A 25,006-nucleotide genomic window follows, 5' to 3' on the forward strand; every position below is an offset into this window, starting at 1 on the left:
AGTTAGCCTACTGGCCATTTGGCCAGTATTAGAAAAGGCAACAAAATGCATGGAAAGATAATCTGAGGCTCGCTGGTACTTTATCTGCCTAATAATGATAGAAGTGTTAATATGTTAACGTGTTAATACAGTTTACACACAGAGTCCCCCTTCTCTGATCATGGAGCTCCTCTCCCTTTGTAATTACTGTAGGTGAACCCTTTTTTTCTCTGGAGGTTTATTTGCCAAACATTTGACAATATTCCTTGTATTAAGCCACTAAAATGTGTGTATAAATGTTTTTAAGAAGTAGCATTTTACATACAGTACAGAGTGGTGAATGTATGATGCTGCGAGTAACACAATGATCTTTTGCCACAAATATGCAAGGATAAAAGGTAATTCTATTGACTTAGTGGCAAATATATATTTTTTTAAATGGAAAAAAATATATTTTTAAAATCAAATTTACAGCACAGTTGCTAAGAAACATTTGGCTGATAAATTTACTCAGTTCACCTGGTATTGGCAGGTGTGGCAACAAGTTTATTTTGAATCTAACGTATAGACTATACATTATACTTCAACACATCACTGTGTCACACTACATCTTGTCACTTTACAATATTCACACCTGACATATCGCTTCATTTATTGCACCCTCCGTTATTTTACTGTTGATTTCATTCACCTGTGCTACGCAATTACTGAAACGCTCTGGCAATATTGTAATCCTTCCTACAGATATGCAAATAAAGCTTTGTTGACTCTGACTCAAACAGAGAAAAGTGAGAGAAACGTGCAACATACTACAGAATGATATCGGAGATCAAATATGAAATTGATCAACAGATCTACGTTAAAGCACCTCAAAGCTGGAAACAAAAGCAGGTTCTTTACTCAACCGCCAGGTTGAAAAGCGTTACGTTAATGATCAACATGAATAAAATAACTAGTCTACACTACAAAAGAGCAGACATAATGCAGGCCAAAGAAAGTAAGACGAGAAGGAAAAAAACACCCACAAAACTCAAGTCAAAGTGTGTTAATTAACAGTGAAGCCTGAAAACTTTTCTCGCACACTGGGTTTGGAATGTAGCTGGAGAAGTGACCGTCTCTGCAGGCCTGCTGTCGTCTGGAGTGTGAAGGCGCTCCGCCTGCGAGAGCTGTGTGAGAGAGAGCGAGCAGGGGGAGAGCGCTCGGCCCCCGCTGTGCTTGAACAGCGGCCTAAAACACCATCCACACCAGCGCTCAGCAGGGGCTCACAAAGGCCTCACAGCCAGCCATTTGTTACTGTGGCTTTCCAGGGGGCCCAGCCACTCACTGGGGTGCGGGGGTGTGGATGGAGTGGGGGGGGGTCGGGTGTTTGTCGACCAATTAGCATGAGAGAGACCGCCAGAAAGTTACCACGAGCACTTTAGGGAAAAAGTTGGCTGAGCGAGAGGCCTTCGAGCGAGATACTGTGGACACCAATGTGATCGAAACTTTATGTATCTAAAGACGAAGAATATTTAAAGTAGCATGTGGCTAGCAGAGGAACAGAGGTGTTATCATGCATTGATTGCTAAGTACACAAACAATATAATTTGACATTTTCACAGACCGAATTTTTATACACTCAAGTAGTATCAATGAAATAAATGCCTAATATGAAATATCAATAAAATGTCATATGTAGATTTAATAAGAAATTGTGTGCACCAAGAAAAGTATCAAACACAGCTATTGCTAAATTTAGAAATATATAGCGGCGCCAACACAATTATATTTCCAGAACTGAGTTTGCTGACTGAACTGAATGTGATGAGATAAAAATACTGTGTACCACAAAATAACAAACATAAATTAATCAAAATACATATGAGAAGTGTATTCCTTCAATGAATCACTAAAGCCTTCATTGAATTGTTCAGTGAACTGCAAGTCATTACTGTCAACTACGTACAACTCAAAATTAAGCAAGAACATATTTGAGTACTTTTCACCCAAAAATGAAAATTCTGTCATCATTTAATAACCCTTGTGTTGCTCTAAACCTTTATGACTTTCATCCTTCTGAAGATATTTTGAAGAATGTCAGTAACCAAACAGTTTTGGTCACCATTTACCTCCATATTATGAACAAAAATAAACAGACATTTCTTGAAATATCTTCTCCGGTGATTCTCTGAAGAAAGAAAGTCATACAGGTTCGGAACAACATGAAAGTGAGTAAATAATAAAAGCATTTTCATTGACAGAATTTTCGATTTTGAATAAATATATTACTTTAAGGTTTGTAAAACTTTTTTTAGTTCATCAGTGCTCACCAATGTCACATGTATTTGGGTGTGTGTGTGTGGGGGGGGGGGGTCATCATTTTAATATGCTGATTTATATTTTTTTTTGTAATTCCTTATTATTATCAGTTTATTATAATTATCAAAATATAGGCCACCAAAAAAAGCATTGTTTATATAATATGTATGTTTGGGTAAGAACCACTTCTGGATGCATTTTGAATGAATACCTTAATTGTTTCATTTGTGCCAACAAAAATCTGAAATGTCATCCGTTTCGAGTGTTTGCTCGGGTATGAACTGTTTCAAAGCCAGGTCAGACAGCTCTGACTCACCTCACACCCTCTCTAGCCACCCCACAATGGCAGGTCAGTGAGTGTTTGCTCACTGCTGGTAATGATGTGAGCGAGGCCTAATGTCCTCCGGTTAGGAGCCATAGCCGGGTTGGTCGGTCTGCCTGGTAGGGAGCAGCGTCGAGCCACGGAAAATAGTTTCCGTAGCTGGGTGCTGGTGGAGCGCGAGGGCCGAGGGCTGCCTAAGTGGGTACTATTCAAGCTGTTGCCCATTTGATTTGGACTACCACAGACCGCTCGAGCGCAGAGTTTGCAGCACCCTGTGGTGCTCCGTGATCCCACGCCAAAAATGACCAAATGCTACCGTTCCTAAAATGTGCGCAAATTGGAGTCAGCCGTTTGGCTTCATGAGCACTCAACAGTACACAAGGACACTTGCCACCGTTTGTATGTTAATATATGTGCGAGGAAAACTTTCAAAAGTAAAAAAAAGTACAGGTTGCACTGCGGGGTAAGAACGGAAATGGACAGAAGGCGCTAATCTGGCATTTTAACATTCATCCCGATTTTGTGATTAGTTAGACGGACTTCAAGATGACATACTCATCTCTCATAGGCAGTTGAAAAAGTACAATTCAATTTAAAAGGATATGAAATTATGCTCAAAAAGTTGCGTAAAAAAGTATGTTTTGCTATTAAGATATTGAAGAAAACTTTGCTGAAACACTAATACAGAAACTCACAAAGCTCAGATGTTTTATAGCATTTATTCAGCTGCACTCATTCAGTGTCAATCGCACTCCTATTTCCTGTCTCCCACTGACACACTCGCCCCCATCCCTCCAGGAGCGAATGAAACGGCCCAACCTGAGCCGCCTGTGTCTCGTCTGCAGTACTTGCACACTCTATATTTACACGACATCCAAACCGCTTCTATTAGCGTGCACGTCAGCCTCTCCATCGCTCGCCCTGTATCGCCCCCCCACCCTTCATTTATCCCCCCCCTCGCTGCTCCCTCCCACCCTTTTTCCTTTAACTAAACTGGCTCTGGCTCCCTCCATCTGGTCCCCTTTCCTTCAGCAGCCCCGCACCTGTTCACACCTCCTCTCCTGTTGGACCGCATTGAACATTTCCTCGGATGCCAGGGCTATTCTGGCACTCGCAACCTCTCTGTCATTCAATCCATCTGTCAGAAGTGAACTTTGTTTACCGCCAGCTTCTGCTTTCTTCTTCAAGAAGCGCAAAACCCCCTCAAGGTCAGAGGCAAAACGAATTGCAGACGCCACCAATTTACAAACAACCCCCTCCCTTTCTATAAGACACCCCTATCAACAAACCAACTAATCACGATAATCATTTTTTTCTTATGTATCCGTAGAGAATCTGTTGTGATTTGAAGACGCACACAGAGGAAGCTGAGATGTGTTCACATATGCTGAATAAATATCCATGTTTTCAGAGCAGGTTAAGAAATTGCAGATTTTAGATGTGTTTTTATGATAATGACCATGATTTAATTTGACAGGAATATTAAAAAAATGTAGGAATTTTGAACAGCTTTTTTGAAGAAAAAAATCATCCAAAGTTCATCCAAAAAAAAAAGAAAATGTCATATATGTTGTCATATACTTACCCTCATGTCATTCCAAACCAATCTGATTTTCTCATATCACTCTTTCTCATATGGAACTCAAAAGGAGAAGTTTAACAGAATGTACAAGCTGCTCTTTTCCATAAAATAAAAGTGAATGGTCACCAAAGCTGTTTTCAGTGAATAACAAAAATAACTGAGGACTCTGACTGAGTAAATGATGACAGAAGTTTCATTTTTTAGGCAAATATCCCTTTAAACGATCCTAGTATGAACTACACATAAGTTTAAAAATATTTAAGAGGCTTCTGTAATGTGCATTTTGGGAAAAACACAAACTGGACAGAAATGAAAGCATAAAGATGAGAAGGAGGAAGAGAACAAGACAGAGCGCTATCCCTGGGTGAAACAGCCTGCGACAGCGCTGTTGAGGCTCGCACTCTGAGCGCGTGACGCATTTCCACAGCTCGGGCTGACCTGGAGGGGCTTGTGCCAGACCCCCCACTGGTGTCACCTCACACAGGAGGCCCAACTAAACCATGCTGCCTTCATCATCCCTCCATCACACACCAAATACGCTCTCCAAAAGACGAACGTGCCCACAAAAAGCGCATGGCCAGCAAAGCGCATAACAAACAGCGCTTTTAACCCAATAGGGTGTCGGGCTGCCGGGTCTTAGGGTTGTGCCCGTCTCTTCCATCCCCGTTTCATGGCAGGTTTTTGTGGGAGGATGCCTGCTTTGTGATGGACTCCTTATGCCATCTGGAGAGTGGAGTAGATGGGGAGAGAGAAAGCCATGAGGATATGGGCCTTTCTACAGTATGTTTAAGCATGTTAATATAAATTTACTGATAATGAATTTGGACCTAACAAATGGCCTACACAAAATAATGCATTCTGGGTAAACAGAAGAAAGACACTTGATTAAACCTTCTCCAATAGTGAGAAGAAATTCAAATACAGCTGAGCCAGTGAGCCGAGCACACTAGAAAAATATGGCACCATTAATCAAAAATCAGCACTCTTGCCCCCACTACTGCAAATATGGAACCTATTGGAATAATAATAGATAGAAGTCTATTATTGAAATTGCACTTGTGGTGACCAAAAAAAGTGCCATGGAGACTTAGAAAAGAAGGAGAACAACCCAGCTTCCAGAAACAGTAAGTAGGGCACTTTCTCTGGGCAGAGTTGGCCCAAGTGAGAACAGTTGCACCCGACAGATTTGCTCCCACTTTGCCTGGGGACTGGCAACATTCTGTCCTGTACCATCATGACACAGAGCTGGGCCACGGCACTGGAGCAGCTCTCAAGACACACGGACATATAGTTTTAGTAGGACTGGGAGTTTCAAGTTGAACATTTACAATGAAATCAGTTCTGATCATGAATATAATGAAGGGCTGAAACTTTCTGACTATAATTTCACTGGTAAAAGTATTTGCTCTGACAAATAGTTTGATTTGCAAATCATGCTTTTTCACAGAAGGATAAAATGAAGAATGTATCAAATACACTACCATTCAAAAGCTTGGGTTTCTTATGCTCACCACAGCTTGTGAAATACTGCAATTTAATTTAACTGATTTTAATGTATATTACTATTATCAATGTTGAAAAAAGTTGTGCTGATAATATTTTAGTGGAAATACTGGAAATAAAACTGTGATAATGTTTTTCAGGTTTCTCTGATATATAAAGTAAAAAAAAAGAAAAAAAAAAGGCATTTATTTGAAATAGAAATCTTCTGTAACAAAGACTTTACTGCCACTTTTGGTCATTTTAATGTATTCCTGCTGAATAATAGTATTAATTTTGAGCCACAAACTTTTTAAAAGGTTTATTTGAAATATTGAATTCACAAAACACAATTCATATTCATGTTTACAAAAATATCCTCAATCCATGAAATGTAACTGGAGGGACAAATTCATTTTCTGGATTGTTACAAATGAAAATAACTCGATTATTTATTTTTTTAAGGAATGAATGCATGTGTTACCATAATTATGCTATATTGGGTATTATTATAAAAAAATTATAATTGACCATTACATTCTGAAACCACTTTAAATTTTCATCACTGCAATTATCACACACCAAAATAACAGTAACAGTAGTAGTGACGTCATAGCTGTTTAACAACATCCAGTGAAACATTTCTACTAAATATGAAGAATTCTTTAATTTAGCAACTTTACAATCAGTCATTGTAACTGTCAATGCTCATCTTTTAATGGAAAATGTGTCATGTTTGGACATATTTTCCCCTCTGTGCAAATTGCACAATGTTTCAAACATATGCATTCTGTTGGCAAACACAACTAGCTGTAGCCGCAGTATTCAAAATGAGAGTGTGTGTTCTCTTGTGTACACTACATTGTCCTCTTAGGGGCCTGTAAATAAATGACACATATGTAATTGCCTTGAACTTGGTTACACTGTTAAATAATGGAGCAAACTGCTGGCAATGAGTTGAGGGCTTGCTTGGTTGAGGGGCATAGCCTCTGGCATTGCATCTGGTCTTATAGGCCAGTGGAGAAACATAATGCATGGACAAGAAGGGGAGGGGAGAAATCACTGCTGATCGATGCAAATATTACACAAACACATAGAGTTTGGTATTCATATTCTACATGCTTTTCAATAAGTTCTTTTGTACTTTATTCTTCTATTCTAGAGTGAATCTTCAATTTTTAACTTACTGGCTTGTGCAATAAATTATGATATGATTTTCACTGAGAGATTAATTAATTTGTTCATAAAATATGTTAAATTAATTTTGGAAAAAATGGATAAGTAATTATGTTTTCCAATTGCAAAAAAGATCAGGTTTTAAGTATGAGTCAAACATACAATATAGCCAAATTTCAATCATAAAGTATCACTTGATTTCTGATGGATCAACTTCTAGACCATTTAAGCTTGTTACATGGGTATACCACGTGACCCAGGTGAACTAAGTCTAACACTGCAATGTCGTCTCTAAGACATTGAGAATAACAGAAGACAAAAGCCCTCTTGCCCTCTGCCGTGTGAAGTGGAGGAGGAGCCGGAGGCCAGCAGCCCTGCCGGCGAGGCGTGAAGACGTGGCAAGGTCTCATCCCAGGCCAACGGGCACACCACTGTCAACATCATGACACTCACTGGGCGGCTCGCCGGCACTCTCCCGCATGGCCGGCAGCGGTCCCAGCTGCCCCATCCGTTACTGTCTGATTAGTTCTGCTAAGCAGCCCCTCCCCTCCATGCCCCATCGCCATCTGCTCCCCCAACAAGATGGCTGCCGCCCAGCACCGTGCACACCGCCCCGCTACCTGCCAGTGCCCGTGCCCGCACTCACCCCAAAGCGCTAACACGGCTTCTCGTGGCTGGCGGCGGGCCTCATTTCGTTCGCTACTACTTCTGACAAGGGGTGGCGGGCTACGCTCTTTTATTTGCTGTCGGATGGTACATGTGCTTCCCGCCGACTTGGTTTGCAGCAGTTTGGTGGCACGGCAGACTTTGCTCACCGCGGCAGCCTCCCTCTGGCGTGGGGCTGCATCTGCTCACTCTTTTATTCATTTTCCGATTCTCCACCTTTCAGGGGATTGTCATCCTCCACGTGCTCACACTCGGCCGAGGGAAAGCAGGGAGGCGTGCAAAGTTTAATGGAATTCTGGGGTGGGATGAACAACTTTTTTAATGCCAACACTGCAGTTGGTCTCACGGTTCTTGTTGGTTAGTTTGTACAAGAACTTAGCGAGAGGACGAGTCAATGACAGACCCCAAAATCCAGACAAGTTCTGGGTCAATGGCATACAAGACTGTCCAAAAAAAAAAATTTAGTTAAAAAAACTTGCTAAGTTCTTAGAAATATACTCTTTTTTTATTAATGTTGGTTTCATGAATAAAAAAAAGTTTGTTTAATTAAAATGTGTTGTAACCATCAAATAAAAAGTACTCAGAATTTACTTACATAACATGTGAGTGTACAGATCTTATTCTTTTTCAAAATTAAATATAAATATATAAAGTTTTTAATGTTTTAAGGTATTTTCTAATAAAAAATAATGAATTATTAATTTTTAAAAAAGTAAATTTTTGGGGAGTCACACAACATGACACTTTACAAACTTGCCCTAAAAAGGCTAAAGTATCTGATATTTTAAGACACAGAAATTTCAATCTTTTTTTTTTTCTTTATTATGATATCAGAACAGTTGTATCACCCTCACATTTTTATCTTTATGCCCCTCAATAAAATCAAAATGAAAATGCTTATAATCGAAGAGGGGCATTCAAGCCCTTGTTTTTTTTTCTCACTCTCTTTTAAATGGTTTTTGAATGAATTAATAGAGAGGACAAAAAGCACCAAGTCACTGAAATTCTTACAAAACAAAAGTTAAAAAAAAGCAAAATGTCTGGAAATGTCCAGTCTTCCTCTGTGCTACAGCAATAGCACAGATGTCAATATAAGCCAGATTCCCTCACAGCTCACAATGAGGCCTAACTGATGTGGACACTCAAGCACCATCAAGCCTTTTGCTCAAATAATTCCACTTCACATACAAAGATAAGCCAAAAAGAAACAAGGCTGATAATTTCATATCCCCAAAAACTTCTAGCAGGCTTTTTTCTTGTAATTCTCTGTCTCTTGCAACAGCGCCGATTAACCAATCACTAGCCAATATGGTGGATGTAGCTTTGAGTATGAGGGTTTACTCTGCGTAGAGGGCCAGGTTCTCTGCTAAGCTCTCGACAGAGAAGTTGTGAATATTTCCTACTTTCAGATCCATACTTATGCCTGAAGGTTCTCCTTTACAAACCGCAACATGGTTCTTGTTGGATCAAAACTTCAAGCCCCGCTGCCAGCGTCGCCGCTTGCTTGCGAAATTTTGTGTTGCTGAAGAAGAGAGGGAATTTGGAACAAAGCGAGCCCCTGTGTCATGTTCCAAAACCACAGTGAACTCCAGCAAACACAGAAAAGCAAAGGGGAAAATCTGTTGCGGCTGGTAAAGCGGCATGGCAAAACAACACAACTTTTTTTTTATATCGTCGCACATTTTTCTCTCTTTATTTTCACACCCTATGGGGTCTGCCGAATGTTGGAAGAGGTGGGAGGGTGGGTGCATGAGAAGGAAGGAGTGGGGGAGGGACGACAAAAAGGCACGAGCGCACAAAAGCAAACAAACAAACCGAATAAAGCCTGGGCTCAAAGCCGTCAGAAGGCAGAGAACAGAGCGGCAGGATTATGATAGATCCTCTGCTGCCCAGCGCACAGCTGGCTGATGATCCAATACTGGAGCCGCCGGCCCTCCCCAGCATGTGCACGGGGGGCCTGGGGGCCAGAGCGAAAGAAAAAACTGAAAAAACTGAAAAAAACCAAAAGACAACTGCTTTGCCCATCCGTTTGGTGGGAGCTGTGATCATCCAAGCTATGAGACAAGTACGGGAAAAGTCAAAGTCTGGCTTCAGAGGGTCTGATTGTATGAGCACCCACCAAAGGAGAAGTGACACAGAGAGGGTGCCCACATGACCATCCCCTGGTCTGCTCAGTCACAGGGTCCCCCGCAGGTCGGTACATGTGTTTATGTACAAGCAAAGGTGGCGTAAGAGAGTCAAGACAATGATGGGAAAGAGAGGGATTAGCCTCAAGGAAAAGAAAAAGAATGCACAGATGTCTGCTGCATCTGTGCACAACGCCTGGCCCAAAGAACCTGCCCTGGCAGTCCACATCCACACCATGCATACAGTGGCTAAAAGACTCTCTGCTGCCAAAAGCAGGGCCTGTCAGCAGCTTAACCACTCTGATCTTTAGCAGGCCATTTTGTTGCCTCATCTAGAAGAAGCAGAGAGCGTTTAAAGGCCAGCATCCTGCCCGAGCTTTTTTTAATGCTAATTCGGCCTCATTTAATTGCCTCAAAATCTTACATTTCAATAATGTTCTGATCAAAAAACAGAATTGTGGACTGCACCCCTTGAAAGTGATCCGCCGTAATATATTCACACACAAATTTCTTCAATAATTTAACAACAAAAAGACAACCAAATCTCTGATTACACCATAATTAAAACTTAGATAAGCATCACATGGATGTTACAAGCAAATAATCTGTTCATCTCTGTCAGCCTCCACGGCAGTCAATAAAATGATAATAAAATCTAGTTCACAGTGCTTGTGTCAAGTACATAGAATTGTGTTTCATATATTAAAAAAATTAAGTAAAATACATATCCCATACATATGAGAATGTACACAACCTAATGACTATTTTTCAAACATGTTAAAATGTATTTATTTACATGCTGCATTATGTTTTCTTGTTTTCTTAAAACTAGACTTGCCAAGTCATGAAGAGGTTAGATTATACAATATTTTGCAAGACTTACAGACCTTCGCACAAAGCCTTAAGGGTCCTTTTATTTTATTTTTATTTTTTTGTGAATTTCTTGTCACATGACAGCAAATGGCTTTCTACTTGTTGGTTACACCAAAGGAAGTCTTTTTGACTGACTCAGAGAACAAAATTTGGTGAAGCATGTTCTTCTAAATACTATTAATATTGTAAATGAGTGAAAACTATTTTGCTACCACTACCACAATCTTTTATAGAAATAATAATACAAAATTATGTTTACATCATATAATGTAAAAACGTCAAACAATTTCAGACTTTTTTCATCATTGTGACCACAGGGTGGTTTTAGCTTGACATTTTTGAATTTATGTCCAACATATCAAAAATAAGTTTAATTGAAAAACTGAAAACATAATCACAGAAATTGCATTTTCCTTTTTTTTTGAATGAATTAATAGATCAAGACACAAAAAAAGTGCATAGCGTAGGCCAAACTACAGTGTCTACATGATAATAAATGTACATTAAAAACTTGTACTGAACTAACAATGCAGGACTACATTCATCTGCTGTGTAATAACATCAAATGCAAGAGTTTGTCTAGACCTGCTGTTGCAAATAATCTATACTCCATAAAAACCATCTGGATCGTTTTCATGCACAGTGGTACTTTTCCAAATGTAAACAAATGACTCGAATTATTCACTAATATTTCTGCAACAGCATGCATCTTTATGGTAATTTATAAACAATACATGACCGAGTCTTAATACTTAAGTACCGAATTCCCTTGTGAACAGATGCTGTCCCTCCTCTGCAGCTGTGCGGCTCTGTGGCAGATGCTTTAAAATCTCCACTTCCTCCAGAGGAATGGAGACCCCAGTGCCATTCAAACCCACTGAGCCTTCAGCACTGCCTACGCTTACCGCTGGGGTAGGACACATCCATGAAAACATGGAAATGGATGGCTTCATTGTGGGTCATCATTCAATGGGCATAGAAATGTCAAAAAGAACAAACAGGCAATGATTCCTAGTAGGAGCATATATACACCAGGTTCCAGGGGGTACTTCGGGGCAAGAATTCGATTTAGCTTTGTCTGTAAACCAATAAATATATATTGTGTGTGGGTAAGCTTGTCAGTGGATATAATATATATGCTAATATACAATATAATATAAACTAGTATCTTTCAAAATTTGGGGTCTGTGAATTTTCAGCATCATTACTCCAGTCTTCAGTGTCACATGATCCTTCAGAAATCATTCTAATATGATGATTTGCTGCTCAAGAAATATTTCATATTATTATCAATGTTGAAATCAATGCTGCTTAATATTTTTGTGGAGACTTCGATACATTTTTGAACAGCATTTATTTGAAATAGAAATCTTTTGTAACATTATACGTCTTTACTGTCACTTTCTATGAATTTAAGGCATCCTTTCTGAATAAAATAATAATTTCTTTAAAACAATTACTGCCCCCAAACTTTTGAATAGTTTTATATTATATATATCTCAATATGACATCTCTTTGGTTAATGGAGTACTATCCAGTCTCTGAATAAAATGCATGGTTATATATACAGTTATTTTCAGCATAATTTTACTTATTGTAAAATAGGTGACAACTTAATCCTTTTGACTGGTGACTTTAGACCCCTCCTCAGGTCAGCATGACATACCAACTGAGCCTGACCGCACCACTGCAATCACTAGTACAAGACCAGAGGACGGACAAATAAAGTTCAGTACTATTGCACCCAAACTCTGGAATTCTCTCCCCCGCTCACTCTGTTGTGTTAATCTCTGAATTTAAATCATTACTAGAAAAAACTCACCTGTTGTAATACCTGAATGTTATACCTCTTGATTTCATTAATTGATTGTTCTGCATTATTACTAATATTTCTCTGAATGTTATGTTATGTCTCTTAAGTCCTGTTTTGTAATTTTGTACTTGACTCTATTGTTCTGTATACTTCCATGTCCGTTATTGTTTCTCATCATTGTCTATGTGTATTATCTCTTCCTTGTTATGTACACTTTAAAGCATCCTTGAGCTCTGGAAAGGCGCTATATGAATAAAACTTATTATCATTATTAAAGAACAAATAAAGGCTCAATGTAAAAGTTGAAGATAAGTTGAAAATGTTATTCATGTTATGCTTTAAAGTTAAATACTATAAATGTCAGGATTCAAATGAGTAAACGGCAACATAAAATTATTGTAAAGTTGTATAGACAACTTCTTCATACATTCATACGTTCTTCGGAACTGACTTCATACATCTACTAAAATCATCTTATTGACACCTGTTAATTAAAAGTAACTGCAAAAATGGCAACAAAAAAAAAAATAGTTCTGAAAAAAGGATCTAGCATGATTGTTTGCAGATGTTGTTTGAAATTTTGTATCTAATGCAATGACAACATTTTTAAGTGACTAAAGTGTCCAAATTCTTTTTGGGGCCACTACATATAGAGCAATTAAAAAAAATTTAAAGATAAAGAATGTTCCTTTGGGCTTTGCTGGCAGTAACTCTAATTTATAGTAATGATCTGTAAACTGTTAAATTGCATCTAACGGGAATTTAAGTGTCTTTCTGTGCCAAAAACTTTCTCTCTCATATATAATAATAAGGGAGGGAGGTGTTAAATGTGATCTATTCTTCCTAATCTGGAGCTATAATCTATTTGCTTTCTAATAAGCTGGGATTAGTTGAACAAATGTTACTGAAAAACACTGTTTATTCCCTTATCACCTTCTCTGGTACAATTTTCATCAAAGTTTGAGGAGATTTTTACAAGACGCGCATAAAATTCAAAATTAGAAGTCCAAAGCTTGATCACATGAAAACAAGCATTCAACACAAAAGGTGGCGTTGATTCATAAGACAACATCTTTGCTGTAATATTTTCAGAAAAAAAAAGAAAATGGTGATAGCTCCACATAGAGGGTCTGCTTTTGATTTAATTAAATGGTGTGAATTTAATTTAACAACCAAAATATATTTATATTTATGTTTAACGCCAGCTCATTATCATGGATACGAATAAGAGTGAAATGTGTACATATGTGGAAAATGTATAAATGTATGAGATGCCACATATGCACTACTCACTCCATACTGAATTACACAAATAACGTCAGATTATTAATAAAGTTCTTAAGAGAAAACCTATCAGAAGTCTTAAGTGATTTCAGCTTTACTCCCCGCTAAATTGAGTGATGTAATCGACAGAGACAGTATGTGCCCCTCTCTCCGGCCCTGTTCTCCTGGTGCGTGGTGGACTGTGGCGGTGGCAGCCGGTGGCTAGTGGCGATTTAATAAAGTGCGGGTGCCCTCCTGCCGGCGTGCTGGCACTGCACTGGGGCCAGTGGACGGGCGCAGTGTTGTGGCATGTAATAGGATTAAGGGGGTTACCTGGTGAGGTGCAGTTGGCGCTGGGCGCGGCTTAGCCCCTCAGCCAGGCCGGCTGCCTCCGCCCGGGCTCGGCCCTCTGCCCTCTGGGCCTCCTCCAAACGCTGCCGGTAACCGCTCAGCTCCACACCCAACTTCTGTACTTCCTGAACCCCATGAGAGGAGAGAGAGACCAAGCGATTATTCACTTTGGCATTAAAACACTTCTATATCACTTTTAAAAATGACCAGTAACACTGTGAATTGCAAACTTTTTGATTAAAAAATGTTTCTCTTACCTGCTCAACCAGTTCTAGTTGGCGGCCCAGTTTAGAGCTGATGTCCCTCACCTCTCTCTCTGCCTCCTCTTTCTTTAGCTGGGCCTGGCTCAACAGAAAACGCAGCTCCGCACATACCTGACACAAGCATACATGCGACTTAATGCAAAATCCAAGGTAAGTTTCAATACTCCTGTCCTCTTTTCAGGAGAAAACAGTTAATTCACACATTCTATACTGATTAATTGAGGAGATGTTCGCTGTGTCTTTCTGTCGGCTCCATAAACTTCTACTAGAGCTTTTGCTGCATCAACTTCATTAACTTTGCTAATAATATAGTTCTACTGCCATCTAGTGCCTAGACATTTTCCATACAAAGATGACTGTACCAATTAACCTATATGAAGTAAGATAAAATATGGCATTAAAATAAATGTAGAACCTAAAAGCAAAATTGACACCATTTGCTTTCTTAATGTGAATCTTATTGTGAATGATTTATCAGGTGCAAGTTATTCTAAAGAACAAAAAGTCCTGTACTAAATTTTTTCCTTGTTAAATATCTTGTTTTACTTAAAAATAAATAACATTATGTAAGTGAAATTGAAAACTAACTCTCTCTGACTTTAACAAAAACATTCAGTGGCTCTTTTGCTTTCCCAAATTGCTTGGGATCAAATCTTAAGCTCAACGTATACTTCGGCTGTCCGCGTTCCATGACAGTCCACATGACATAATTTATCATCAGAAGGGTTTGCATACAACAGCGCATGTGTGAATTAAGTGCTTAAAAAAACAAAATCCACTTGATGACACAGACATGAAGTATACCCTGGCCTTTGGACTCCCTAAATAACACTATCACCATCAAATAATTTGAAATTCTATGCAATCTTTGATTGTTGTGGGGAAGGTTTTTTGACAGTGGGCTTTACCTTGCTGCTGTGCATTTCCTGTGCAGTGAGCTTTTTATAAGCTTCCTCCAACTGGCCGTTGAGTGAGTTCCGGTCTCTCTCTCCCCTCTCCTGCAGACCCTCCAATTCAGCCACTCTCTGAGACAGGCTGGTCACCTTACAGTTTGGAACAATAATATTATATTTGCATATTAGTGATATTAGCTATATTATAATATAATGGTTTAATATATAATACAATGACAATTTTTATACAAGTGTGGCTTGAGTCTCTAAAAAGTTTGGGACCACTGTATAGGACTATTTATACACTTAAAATGAGTATAGTGCTCAAAGCCCAGAGACCACACTAAAAATCCAAGTTTTGTAGACATATTTAAATCTAAAAATGAACAAAGTGTTAAGAATGTGAAAACTGTCAAACAAAAAAACAATTATAAAAGGCACTAGAGTTAATAAGTAAAGTTTAGATTCTGCACTATTTCTAGATCATTAATCAAATAAGTTAATTGATGACATTGATCATGTGACTCTTTGTGCAGACAGCCACATAATTGAAGCTCAAGATGCTCTTTGGATCATCTCAAATCATGCTGGAGAAAATGATCAACTGATTTTACACAAACATCTCGAGATGCTGCTGAGGTGGTGCGGTCCTTAAAGTAAAAGGGGCACAAACCAAATAATACAAGATTCTGAAATACAATTTTCAATGAAACTTTTCATTCAAATTGTTATGTAATTACTAATTACTAAATGTTATAACGTATTGAATTAGAAAAAAAAGAAAGTAGGCTTGTATTCCTCATTTGTAAGTCACTTTGGATAAAAACGTCTTTCAAATTAATAAGTAAATGTAAATATAAGAATGCAAAACAGTGGTCTCACTAGTGGTCTCAGATTTTTAGACCCCACTACAACAAAAAATAAACCATATTTTGAACAATTCGGGGGTTCTCTTCAGTTTGGGTTAAACATGAAGCTTTAAGCGTTCTCATAATTAGTAAACAATAGTGCAAAATAGAGTGGTGCAGAGTTGATGTCAAAATCCAGAAAATTAATTTGCCGCAGGTTCCCTCTGGATTTTCCTATGGGTTTTTATATTTATGAGTAAAATAAGGTCTGTGGTAAACATAACTTGATGATACTTGGATGTTTTGATTTACACACACCCATATTGGAAATTTAAATTTTGAAGCTGTTATGTTTATTTTTTAAAAATGTATGTTTTTAGTAAGTTACTAGATTAAGAACATTTGGGGTGTGAGTGTGTGCAATTTACACTGTAGAACAAAACATCCAAGCATCGTCAAGTTATGTTTAACTTAACACCTTATTTTACTTGTAAATTAAAAAAACTCATTATAAAACACCATAGGAAAATCTCAAGGGAACCAGTGGCGAATTAATCTTCTGGGTTCTAACGTCATACCTGCACCACTCTATATGATTGGGCACTGAATCTGTCAAAATTGTAGTTGTGTGCCACAGTTAACATGACACTAGAGGGCAGCATAAACTAGCTTTGTCAAACAATCCAATCTTTGTGAACATAGACAGTCATAATAGACATTTGAATATATCAGCATACATGTAAAGTAAGAAAATATTTCTTAATATGGTAAGGCAACTAACAGTCTGGGCAAGCTCTTCTTTCTCTTTCTTGCTCTCTGAACGCGCTGCCTCCCTGGCCTGAGAGATCTTCTCCTGTTCAGATGCCAGCTCTCTCTCCAGCCTCTCCCGCTGTCTAGTCAGCTCATTGTGGAAGTGCTCACACTGCACCAGAGCCTGCAGGTACACAGAGACAGACCGAAGGTCAAGGTCAATGAGTATATCTATCTCTGGTCTACACAGTACTCCATAAGCATTTATGATCATGCAAAGCAGTAAAACTCATATCCAAATCATTTTGGCACATACTCTTGTCTTCTCCAGGTTTGCCTCTTCTGCCATCTCCACTGCCTGTTTGACCTGCTGATAGGCTGCCCACTCTCTCTGCTGGGCCTCAGTCTGACTGGCCCTTAGAGAGCAGAGCACGGTCATCAGCTCATCCCGCTCTCTAACAAAGACACAAACACGGGCATCTCATCAGGATACCGAAAACAGGCATTGATCTGACATAATCAGGAAAGCAGCAGATTGGCTTTATGACCTGTCAAGACTTCTTTCAACCTTGCTGTGGGGAACAATAATTGACTGAATCAACAGAGATCAATAAAAGGTGGTCAAAGAAGCCTACCAGAGTTCATTAACCCAGATGCTTGGCTCCAAGGCAGTTACTACATCAACATTTCTCATGTAAAGTTATTCAGTATGGGTTTGAAAATCAAAATGTAAAACAGGTTTATAAAAAATATCAGACTGCAACTAACAAGTATTTAATTTTTTAATTAATCTGTAAATTATTATTATTTTTTTTAGAATACAACATATAAAATACTTAGAATTTTGTTCAAATAATTTGGGGTCAGTATGTTTCTTTAAAGAAATTAATACTTTTATTCAGCAAGGACCTATTAAGACCTATTAAGAATCAAAGGTGACAGTAAAGACATTTATAATGTTTCAAAAGATTTCTATTTCAAATAAATGCTTGAACTTTGAATTCTTAAAAAAAAAAAAAAATCAGTTTCCAAAAAAATATTTAGCAGCACAAATGTGACAATAAACATATTGTCACGATCACCGTCTGTTCCTGTCAGTTCCCGGACTACACTTCCCACAATCCTCCCTGCCAGTCACATGTTCACTCTACACCAATCACTTGTCGCCACATACAGCCATGCACACACTCCTCACTAATCACTACACCCAGCTGCAGCTTGTTACCTGGACTATAAAAAGGACTCTCACTCACACCATCCAATCGCGAAGTCTTGATTACTCCTGTATCATTTCTGAGCATTATTATTCCTATCTGCCTGTCTGTTACCATTACTGCCTGTTCCTGTTTCTTGACCCGTTGCTGCCTGTCCTGACCCTTGCCTGTTATACTGTTCTGTGAATGATATCCGCCTGTCCTCGATCTACTGCCTGTACTCTGATTACGACTCTGCCTGTTCCTTGCTGTTCCTGTTTACCCCGGATCGACCCAGCCTGTACGACCATGCTCACATTAAATAAAAGCTTGCAAATGGATCTTCGCCTGAGTCCCGCTTCGTTACACATATATTTCACTAATGATAATAATAAAAGATTCTTGAGCACTAAATCAGCATATTAGAATGATTTCTGAAGGATCATGTGACACTGAAGACTGGAGTAAAGATGCTGAGAATTCAGCTTTACCATCACAGGAATTACTTTTTAAAACATTAAAATAAAAAAATATATATTTTAATTAATTGCAATAATATTTTCAATATATTACTGTAATTACTGTATTTTCAATCAAATTTATGTAGCCTTGTTGAGCATGAGAGACATCTTTCAAAAACAAAATCTCACCAACTTTTTTAACATTCAAAAAACGAGCTAACGGATCTAACGGAATGACATAATTATTAAAGGTTTCAGACTCATACTTACATTGAAAACACTAAAAACATACACTTACTTAGTGAGTCTTTCAATGCTCTGTACATGGACATTGGAGTGCGTCTCTGCCAGGACTGCTTCATGCTGGGCACACTTCAGACACAGACCACCCACATGCTGACCACTGCCCGCCGCCACAGCCATCGCTTCTTTGTGCCTCAGTCGTTCTTTCGTTTCCTCATATTCCTTCTGAATGCTCGCCAAGTCTTTCCTACACAAACACATACAGATTGTTATATTATGCATATATGATGACTGATCATATGACTGTTTCTATTGGGGGACAGCATCAAAGTATAAATTATGTAGATGCACAATAAGTACAATATCTGTTGTTAAGAGCAAAAGACGCAATATGAAACACATTGACCTACACTCCGGCAATCTACTTTTTCAGCAAAAGGCATTTATAATTAGGGAAGTGCTTTCAAATCACAATGCATGCTAAAATTATATTTTATGTGACATTTTGGTTCCTTTTGGCAATGCAAATTAATAAAATGTGTAATTCAATAAGATTGTAAGAGTGTATTTTAGTGTGGTCTGATTCAGTGAGAGAGAAAATATTTCAGGCTTGGCCACTGATTGAAGCCCACTTACTTCAGGGAAACCACTTGAGCCTCCAGGGTCTCAGTTTGTGCTTGATAGAGACACTTCAGCTGCTCCTTAGAGAAAGAGGTGGAAATCACACTTTTGGTGCATATTCAGTCCGTTTATTCATGTCACATTTTCAGCTACATGAATGTTTAACCACAAATACCATTTCTTTCTTCCACTTGTGGTCCTCAGCTTGATTAATGGAGCCAAGTCTTTGCTTTGAAGTCTTTTCTGGTGTGTGCTCCATGTTTAACTGAAAATTATCAAATATAGGACACAGGACACAAAATAAAAATCACAGTATATGAGACATAGAGACAGAACTCAATGCATATATTTAAAAACAATACAAAAAGTCTATATTGTATCATGTGTATTCAGACTGCAAGCTATTTTCATAAATTGTGCCATTATAGTGTCACATTTGCCATTTCTATCAGCACAATAACGAAAAGCCTCAAGGAAAAGAGTACCGTGCTGTCTACAAATGTGTATTCTTTAAGAGTGTCTTCAACCGCCTTTGCTTTAAGCTCCTCATGTAGCTTCTCATTCTCCACGATTACCACTCTCACTCTCTGTTTCATTCCAAGGAGTTCATCCTTTCGAAAGGAAACAACACAACCACACAATTACAACTACCTTAAAGTTGAAGTGCAAAATAATTGCAATCACATAACCAGTTGAAGACTACTTGATTTATCTGGGGAAAGCCCCCATTATCAAGCCACAGGGTTCACTGATAATATCTCATGTTAATTAACAGGACTGACCTTGCAGAACTTGACCTCAGCCTCCAGGTGCTGAATGTACTCAGATTGATTGTGGATGATGGGAACCAAGTCATGAACACCAGGCAGACTACTACTGCCCTCATCTGTGATTTTTTGCTAGACATCACAATTAAATTGGTCCCATATTAGATTTTTAAGTACATTGAAATGTTAACATTGTGCAAGTTATAAATAAGAGCGATAAAAATAATGAACAAAAGCTGATGGTTCTTATTACACATTATAATTATTAAACATATTACAAACTAATATAATATAATATAATATAATATAATATAATATAATATAATATAATATAATATAATATAATACTATATAGCATGCAATGACAACATAAACATTTAAAATCATTAGTGGTTTACCCGCCAAACTCTTTTGACCGGAGATATTTAAAGTAGCCCCTGAGATTTTAAGTTAAAATTTCAATAATTTAACAACATATTCGCATGTTCACGGTTCTTTGGTGTCAGTTAATGGTCACATGAGAAATAAAATTTTAATGCATTTTTTTGCTAAGTTTTATTTTGATTGTTTTTTTAACTTAACATAATTATTTATTTTAATTTTACATTATTATGACTTAATTAATAATTAGCTTTTCACAAATCGAACCCTGAATTAAGCAATAAAAAATAACCAAAGTACCTTTCCTGCCAATTTCCTCTTAGAAGGAGAAGGTAATTGAACATTTGCATCTTTGGACTGCTTTTGAAGCAAGGAACGCAGCTGATTGACTGGGGAAAAAAACATGAACAAAAAAATTAATAAAGCAGTTGCACACAAAAATAAGGCTTCTCATCCAGAAGATCTCTGCATAAACTGGATTTTAATACACAACTAAAATCAGCAGGATGGCAAAAAAGTCATAATGATGATTTATCAGAAAAGCAATATTCTTCCAGCATGATCTGTACCTGCTTCACTCTGTTGAACTGGCATACAGAGGTTTTGCAGACTGAGCATCTCCTGCTGTTGCTTTGGTTCTGAAGACTCAGAGTCAGAGCTGTGGCTGGCCAACATGCTGGAGAGGTGCTGGATACTACGGTTGGCTCGCTCTTAAATATTTATATCACACAAATACATTCATTTCATAGCTTAAGAATACAGAAGAATATAACATGACTTAAGTAGTCTATAATGTATCACATGTGTAGTAACAAGCTTGAGTATTTGTGTATCTAATTGTGTTATTTTCTGTGGTTTACTAAGTTATATTACACAGAAACAAATAATCTTGTTGCCAGTGTTCAATACCCTGTCAGAGGGTCACTTAAAGTGTACATAATCTGGTTACGTTGCATAATTTGCCTTCTGTAGGATTATTTTCAATATAACAGCTTTGTGTAGAGCAACACTTGACTGAAACGCAGCATCATCTGTTCTATCTATACAGACATCACCTCTCAATGTCTTCTGTAATGCTCCTAATTCCTCCTCCTCGTCTGAGTCCAAGGACGGTTTCATTGTTGCCTGAAACGCGTAATAAAGCCAATATTTATTGGTTTAATAATGCCAATTTCTCAGGCTCAGTGTTACTGAAAGTGTAGACTAGTATCTTATCAATGAACGACGTCCAAAAAGACGTCAACGGTTGCATGTCAGAAGTGCTCTTCCGTAAACCACGCAAAGACAACCGGAACTTGTAGTTTTTAAAGACGTCTAATAGGATAGGTCAGTGTAGTAAAAAACTACAAGACGGGCATTTCCGTTACCCACGATGTAATCGTACTGATCGTTTACCGTCAAAAAATATTATTATTGTGAAAAATATATTTACGTCCAAAGTACATTCTAAATAAACAACAACAACAAAAAATAATCCATTAAATATTTTATACGTCAGTAATTGTACGAGGACACGCCCACCGGACTGTGTTGGAACTGCAAACGCTGTCCTACTTGCCTGATTCCAGGCTGCCGTATGTCGCCGCTATTTGTTAGGAATAACGTTATTGCTGCTGAGCAACTGAGGCAAATAGGAGACGTGGGGATACACACTGGGCTGGGCTACAAAAACCGTTTAGCTACTGCATTGAAGCCCGGGATAAAACTGACAGCAAAAAGAAGAGCAAGGGTGAGTGAGCATTCTTATAAAGAGCCATTCTTATATTTAGTGCACATAACAATACGGCATTTGTAATAAAGCTAGCGTATAAATCCATATGTTCGTGTTAAAAATTTTGCACGCGTTTCCTGTGATCTGATCTTATCGTGTGGTCAGGAGGATACCGTAAATGTAAGAGCAGGACACTGCTAGCCAGTTCTGTCATATTGAATGAATTCACTAGCACGAACACCGCATGTCGTTATGTGTGTTTTTGCATATGCTATGCGTCTTAAAGCTCGCGTTACTTCATTGATATTCGAATACACGGAGGTATTAATTTTTTGTATTAAATATAATCATGAGTTTGACTATGGTGCACGAAGAGGACACGAGCACTGGTCACCAGTTTGCCCAAACGCATGGCATCTTGCTTAGTATCGTAATATTTGTTCTTAAACGCAGCGAACCATCAAAAACAACAATAATTCAGTACTGTAAGTCTGATGTGTAAGAGATGTGTATGATTTACCGGGTGCTGCTGTACACTCTGAAGGGCACTGCGCAGAATCCTTTGTTTTGACAAAGGCTCTTGTTTTGTTCTGCTACATCTGGCCTACATATATTTTGATTACAGTGTTAATGACACTTTTTAATGCTGCAAAATGTTTATACCTTGTTATTGAATGTTTGCTACATATAGTTTTAGAGGAAAACTGTATAGTGTCAGAATAGCCAGTTTTTTTTAACAGTAAACTGTCCTATGTAATAGGAGTTGTTAGTAAATGATGTAAATTAATAGCTGAACAAGGGGTTTTGTGGTATTTGTTTCTTCCCCAGAGTTTGCTATAAGTATATTATTGAGACTAGAAACCTAAAAGAGTCTGTCTCTTAAAACCTTGTGAGTTGAGCTGCCTACTTTGCATTTTTGGGTATAATATTGACATATTCAGTCCATAAATGTGAGCATTTCAGTTGTTATTTGAATTCATAAGCGTATTAAATGAATAGCTGTTTTCCTTGCAGTCTCCATCTCTTGCTGCAGAACCAAAGTTGGATGCCTTTAGTTTGACCCTGCTTAACTGTTTTATTATCTAATATCTGTAGAGGAACAAAAGAAATAATTGATTTGACAAATTAGTCCTTTTTCTAAACTGCTGTAAGATTTTGCAACTGATTTATTGAATCATTTAGCTACCCATACTTAATTTCAATATCAAAAAATTAAACAGAAATTACACAAAATTAAGTTATGGGGAGGGTGTGTTTACTTTTACCCTTGTCGTCTTTTTAGTTTTTGGGTGTAACTGTTATTGCATTGCACATTTCCTCTAGTGTATTTTGATTGAATAATCTGTAACTCTCCCCTCAGTATTTCAATCTAGGCTATGAACCAGCTGTTTGTAGTCCAGATCCTGTTTTCAATCCATCTTTTTTGGGTTCCAAAATGCAAAGTTGTCACTGTAATGCCAGAGCAACATTAGTAGACTCTGTGGCAGGTCTTTTTTGTTGTTGTTGATGACTGCATAATTTCTTCTAGATATAATAAAACAAAGAAAACGCTGAAACAAAGAAAAACAGATACTTGAACAGAATTAATTTAATATTCTTATGATATGTTTTATGGCTCATAAGACATCAGGGTATGTCTGCTTCAGAGCTTAAATCCACTACAAGAGAAAATGCAACAACTATCCTAGACCCAGACCAAAACATATCACTGAGTCTAGGGCTTTCACAAGAAAATCTTTCTTTTGTGAACCCCGGGCCCCAAATCATTAATTATTTATAAGTCAGCATCACATCCTCAGTTGGATCATGTTGACTGACCAATCCAGTGAGCTTCCTGTTGTTAAACGGAAGTACCAACTGGATGTGGATTTACAAAGTACACAGAGAGAATCACATGCTCGCAGTCCATTCTATTATCAGAGAATTAGTATATAAGTGATGATTCTTAATAAACCTTACAAAATGACCATGCATTTGTATTTTTTAAATTTAATATCGTAAGCTTTTTGCTGGGACTCATGCTGTCAGCGCTACATTGTAAATCCATATAAATGGCTGTCTATGTGTGATGATCAGACTATTGTGTCATCTTCAGGCCAGTCTGGATCCTGTATGCCCACTGGCTGGCTTAATCCTGCTCTTTAGTTGTGACCTGTATTTGTGCTCCATTATTTGTTGTCCCCAGCTTATATCTGGTCTACTGATTGTAACTGGTAATTGAAGTGCGGTAGATGCCTGAAGGTGTATAGAGTAAACGTTTCTGAACACAGTTCAGTATACAGTAGACACAGTGGCAAAATGGGCTTTCAATAAAGTTTGTCTGCCTATGCATTAGAAAGGCAAAAAAAAAATTGTTTTATTGTTATATCTTTCTTTTTGCTGAATATGTAGGAAAACTTCAACACCCATATTGCACTGGGCACTAGTCTGCTATGGATATGCAAATACCACATTGCTTTAGTGGGAAATACTAAATGAATAATGGTGTTTATTGTTCCTGGGTGCAAGAATTCAAAGAGTAAACATCAGGAGTGAGTTATTCTCAGTTCCCGGTGAAGGATCCAGTGAATTGTAGGCAATGGCTAAAGGCTGGAAACAATTGGGGAGAAAATGCCACGATTGAAAATCTGAAAAACTTCTGTGTTTGTAGTCAACATTTCAAACTGGATGACTTTGAACACAGTGTTTTGAAGTGTTTCTGAAGGATCATGTGACACTGAAGACTGGAGTAATGGCTGCTGAAAATCAGCTTTGTCATCACAGGAATAAATTATATTTTAAAATAGAATTTTAATGTTATTTTAATGTTTTTTACTGTATTTTTGTTCAAATAAATGCAGCCTTTGTGAGCATAATATGTCTTTAAAATACATCAAAAACAAATCTTACTGACCATTTAAACAGTAGTTTAATTCACAAAATAAATATAATAATTCTAATTTGGCGT

The 25,006-nt window shown here is 37.9% G+C and overlaps 2 protein-coding genes across 6 annotated transcripts in view; one reads left to right on the top strand and one right to left on the bottom strand.

Annotated features, from left to right (window-relative positions):
* The window catches only part of sdccag8 (SHH signaling and ciliogenesis regulator sdccag8), a 45,283-nt gene extending 23,692 nt beyond the window's left edge, over positions 1-21,591 (bottom strand). For both annotated transcript variants that reach the window (XM_067385190.1, XM_067385189.1), the window contains exons 1-13: positions 21,404-21,591; positions 20,918-21,058; positions 20,649-20,737; positions 19,983-20,099; positions 19,686-19,811; positions 19,376-19,465; positions 19,216-19,280; positions 18,635-18,826; positions 16,999-17,137; positions 16,714-16,866; positions 15,100-15,234; positions 14,186-14,302; positions 13,911-14,053 (exon numbers count right to left, since the gene is read on the bottom strand). In XM_067385190.1, the coding sequence (XP_067241291.1) occupies positions 13,911-14,053; positions 14,186-14,302; positions 15,100-15,234; positions 16,714-16,866; positions 16,999-17,137; positions 18,635-18,826; positions 19,216-19,280; positions 19,376-19,465; positions 19,686-19,811; positions 19,983-20,099; positions 20,649-20,737; positions 20,918-21,058; positions 21,404-21,467 (1,571 nt within the window). In that variant the 5' untranslated portion in view covers positions 21,468-21,591. The remainder of the gene's footprint in view (positions 1-13,910; positions 14,054-14,185; positions 14,303-15,099; positions 15,235-16,713; positions 16,867-16,998; positions 17,138-18,634; positions 18,827-19,215; positions 19,281-19,375; positions 19,466-19,685; positions 19,812-19,982; positions 20,100-20,648; positions 20,738-20,917; positions 21,059-21,403) is intronic.
* Positions 21,592-21,950: 359 nt separating this feature from the next.
* Positions 21,951-25,006, top strand: part of cep170aa (centrosomal protein 170Aa) — a 49,666-nt gene continuing 46,610 nt past the window's right edge. For all 4 annotated transcript variants that reach the window (XM_067386076.1, XM_067386077.1, XM_067386078.1 and 1 more), the window contains exon 1: positions 21,951-22,077. The gene's annotated coding sequence lies outside the window, so the exon portion shown is untranslated. The remainder of the gene's footprint in view (positions 22,078-25,006) is intronic.

Source organism: Chanodichthys erythropterus, chromosome 5, assembly GCF_024489055.1.
Source record: "Chanodichthys erythropterus isolate Z2021 chromosome 5, ASM2448905v1, whole genome shotgun sequence".
Taxonomy (NCBI): domain Eukaryota; kingdom Metazoa; phylum Chordata; class Actinopteri; order Cypriniformes; family Xenocyprididae; genus Chanodichthys; species Chanodichthys erythropterus.